This window comes from Plasmopara halstedii (assembly GCF_900000015.1).
Source record: "Plasmopara halstedii genome assembly, contig: Scaffold_614, whole genome shotgun sequence".
In the NCBI taxonomy this organism is placed as follows: Eukaryota; Oomycota; class Peronosporomycetes; order Peronosporales; family Peronosporaceae; genus Plasmopara; species Plasmopara halstedii.
This window is the reverse complement of record NW_020187532.1, coordinates 2,253,845-2,257,695: the sequence shown is the minus strand read 5'-3', so window position 1 is coordinate 2,257,695 and position 3,851 is coordinate 2,253,845. Positions and strand designations below refer to the sequence as shown.

The 3,851-nt window shown below is 42.7% G+C and overlaps 1 protein-coding gene across 1 annotated transcript in view; it reads left to right on the top strand.

Moving 5' to 3' along the window:
- Positions 1-3,828: 3,828 nt before the first annotated feature.
- PHALS_12442 (uncharacterized protein) overlaps positions 3,829-3,851 on the top strand; it is a gene marked incomplete at both ends in the record, with an annotated part of 259 nt that continues 236 nt past the window's right edge. Inside the window, one exon of the mRNA XM_024727990.1 lies at positions 3,829-3,846. Within this exon, the coding sequence (XP_024578512.1) occupies positions 3,829-3,846 (18 nt within the window). The remainder of the gene's footprint in view (positions 3,847-3,851) is intronic.

Sequence of the window (3,851 nt, the reverse complement as noted above, 5' to 3'; positions counted from 1 at the left end):
GAAACGCGCTCGCACGCGATATGCCTGGTTAGGCGGCGAGAACACTCGTGAGAGCTGCAATATTTGCTCCGCCTAGAAGGGAAACGCAGCTTCGACCAAAGTGCCGCACGTCAGTGTCCATCCTCGCGCCCGACCACCGAGCTTTGAGATGGCTGGCGCCACGCGCTGTTGCTCGGTCTGGAGCATGGCGTATGCAATGGCCATCTCAACCTCTTTCACCCAGAGCAGGATATTCTCTCCATCCTTCCCCTCGAAGACCTTAATGCTCACCATGAACGGCATAGGACGGGGAAAATCATCCGTTACTAACGGTGGCGTCAAAACGATGCAGACATCTTCTGCTGCAGGTGCTCTAGCAGCGCATGTTCTTGAAAACGCCTCTAGACCGATTGCCTCGGGACCTTGCGCCACAAGGTGTTGCACGCTTTCAGGGCCAAGCAAGGACATCAGCTTGTTAAGCCCGTTCTGTATGCCCTGGGGCAAAGAGGAAAATTGCTCCATCCTCACAGAGGATCAGTCTAAACGACTTAGGTGTAGATTGACTGCAAGTGCTACCAAGTGCAGCGGGGCTGCCGTCGCTTTGCGCTTGAGGAAGCGTAATTTAGGTCACCGACCTTTCATTCTATACTTAGAACAAGTACGAGTTAGCATATCGCAATCCGCTTACCTCAAGAGTAATTATTGCCTTACTCAAGGCTAATTTGGGTCTTCCTTTCAAAATGCAAAATTGATTTTTATTATTTATTTATCCTAACTTTAAAAGTTACTAAATATATATAGTAATATCTAAAACCATGCATAGGTACTGGCTACCTAGTCCCGTACCGCATTCTTCTTTGGGTGGTCACACCATGCACATCTCGTGTGACACACACCCTTGTTACCAGGGTACGTGTCACCCCGTTACATGACGGAGGAAGCAGTACATAGCACGCAGCTGGTTTTAGCGATGAGTGAGTAAAAGTTCCCACTTGGCGCAAGTGTTTTGTGAAAGGAGGACTTGTTAAATAGCGGGTTCTCATGCTTATAATATGTCAGCTGCATCCACTGTTTTGGAGGATCAAGGTTCACTAGAAGAAATTAGCGTGATTGATCGAACCTTTATCAGTACTTCTGACAAGGTTGATGGAAACTATTAGCTTATCATGTGCATTAAGTATCTCGCTCTCATCGCAATAACTTCGTTAAGCGAGATGCTTAGAATTTGCTCATTATAGCCTAGGGACAGTCTAAAGAGCTTATGACACTCAATCGTCGAATGACAAAGCTAGCCTTTGCTCATACACACAAACCTATTTTATCTGTGAGTTTGTACATAGTCGGGGAGAGCAAGGAAAGTCAGATGTGGTCATTCATATCAAATGCGTGCAAGTAATTTCCGGGTGTGTGCTTTTGTATTCATGGTATGTTGATATGACATGTGATTTTGGTGCCGACAGAATTCCGTATTGCAGATGCTTCATTTATTAGCATGGTAAATGGACAGATTTTTGAAGGATCAAGTCCATTGAGAATTGGCCAAGACTTTATTCTAGACAAAGTAGAGAAGAGGCTTGGTCTCACCAATTTTATATCGGCAAACGTCCTGCACAAGTCAAAAGGCAAATAACGCCTACATGGTACGGCACCTCGCCATCCACTTTACAAGGAATATTAAATGTCGCTGAGTTGAGGCGAAAGTGACAGCCTGTCTTGCTGAAAAAGAATGCGTCCTATGTGTCCAGACGGCATCCTGTATCGAAATCAGCAAAATTTCTTTCATTAAGACGATTTGGCCTTTGTTATAGGTTTTGCTTACTTTCCTTCCAAGACCAACGGACATGGTCGCGTCATCGCAGTTGTGGTTTCCTGAATGATAGTGGCACCAATATATTTTTCGGCTACTAACAAGTAACTACTTGCTACGAAGCGTGCTCGGGTCGAAATTCAGGGTACACATGCTTGGCCCGAAGTCAGTTATATCGGTAACTAGCGTATAGCGACATCGCCATCGCATTGCTTACGGATGGTAATCCTTTGTTACTGTGACAGATGCAATTTCGCGTCGCACGGACTAAAAGCGTAAAATGCCACAATGGTGACGTCTCTCAGTGTACAAATCAGATGTGTCGTGTATTGCACTAATGAAAGCTTTAGGAAGCAAGACGTTTGCAGTCTCAAAAAGATGCTTTACTTAAGTGTTTGGCTGCGCGTTGGCATAATTTTTCGTGATTTCAACCTGTTGAAGTACAGTGCCTACCCACTCGAGTGGTGTTACGTCAAGATAATGGAGCTTAAGTACCGAAAGATTAACTGGTACATGAAACCACTCTAAGAGATCACATCTATAAAAACGACGTACGGTCAGTAATTGCAATAGGGTCGTTGCTCGCCATGCATGAATGCGCAAGCATTTTTGTACGCACGCGTATAAAATGTCAGCGGGATAAACCCTCGTCGCATGCGTCGGTGCCTTCGACAAGCCTGCCAGTCTGGCAAAGTGATGGCAGCTCATAAGTATGTCTTTGATTTTGAACTCCTTAAAGACGATTCTGATTTTGCTGACACTGTGGCATTTGTTGATGTTCTGAACAGGATGACTTATCTCTTTTTGTCAGCAACATCATCACGTTAAAATTCCAGCAAAGTGAATTTCAAAAAAAACATATTTGCATAGCTTATGAAAGATCATTATTTTGAAATGAGGTCCGCGCTTTACAGCTTAATTTCTGCGAGCTTTTCTCAAGGTGTTCATCGTGGACAACTCACTGGTTAAATACCTAAGACTTACCCGATCATTCCATTCACGAGTGAGAAATTTACTATTTATCGTCACTTGCCTGTGAGTGAATGTGTCGCACATTAGTGCTGAACCATCAGTACGTATACATCGTGACACCCTAAATTAATGTATTTAAATCATCTTTCAACCATCTCTAAATTATGTGTTTGTCTTATTGTCACAATTTGTTTTCACACTACATTTCTGTGTGCATGTCGCAAATTTGCAAAAATGTAATGTAACTTTCGTTTTATTGTAACTATTACACAAAAGTGTCATTTTTCATTTCTACCACACAATTTCTTCTTGTTGATGACTTTTGACAGCGCGGCTAGTGATTTTGACGACTTGTCCTCGAGTTTGCACGACTACGGCGCAAAAATTGCTTTCACTATCGCTACTTAATCCTAATTTTAGTGAAAAGGAAAGTTATATTTGAATGAAAGACCTTTGTTGCTCGCTAATAGCAAAAAAAAAGTAAAAGTCAGCACAGTTTCCCTCACACTACATGATATTCGAACTCGATGTTGTTCTGCATCTGCTTATACGTTAAACCTTGATACAAGCACATCTTGTCGTCTTCAAAATAAATCATCAAATGGGCTGCCTTCAGCAAGAAGACTTACATATGCTCTCTGTACGACAGAGAGATTATCATCTTTTGCAATTGTATTCAAATGATTCCAATAGCTTAAAGCCAAACGACATTCATCAGTATTAGTCCATTGCAAAAGGTCAACACTACCATCGTAGAAACTTTTGACTGTTTTTCCTGACGCGATGAATCCGGCAAGTGTCTCCCTGTCTAGCACTTCCAGGTCTTGTTCATTAAACCTCAATTCTGCATAATAACAGCGCCTCGACCTCGCCGACAGCTAGCAAACACCCCACGACAACCATCAATATCTGGAGCAAACGCATGAGCAGCTGAGTTTATATGCAAGTCCAATTGGCAAATGAGGTAGCAGTTCCAGAAATTTTGATGCTGAGACTGCATATATTTATGATTGTCGTATGTTTGCGACAATTCTTACAAGTTCACAGAGGAAAATCTTATCAGCACTTAGATGCTTGACTCATTCGTCGTTAA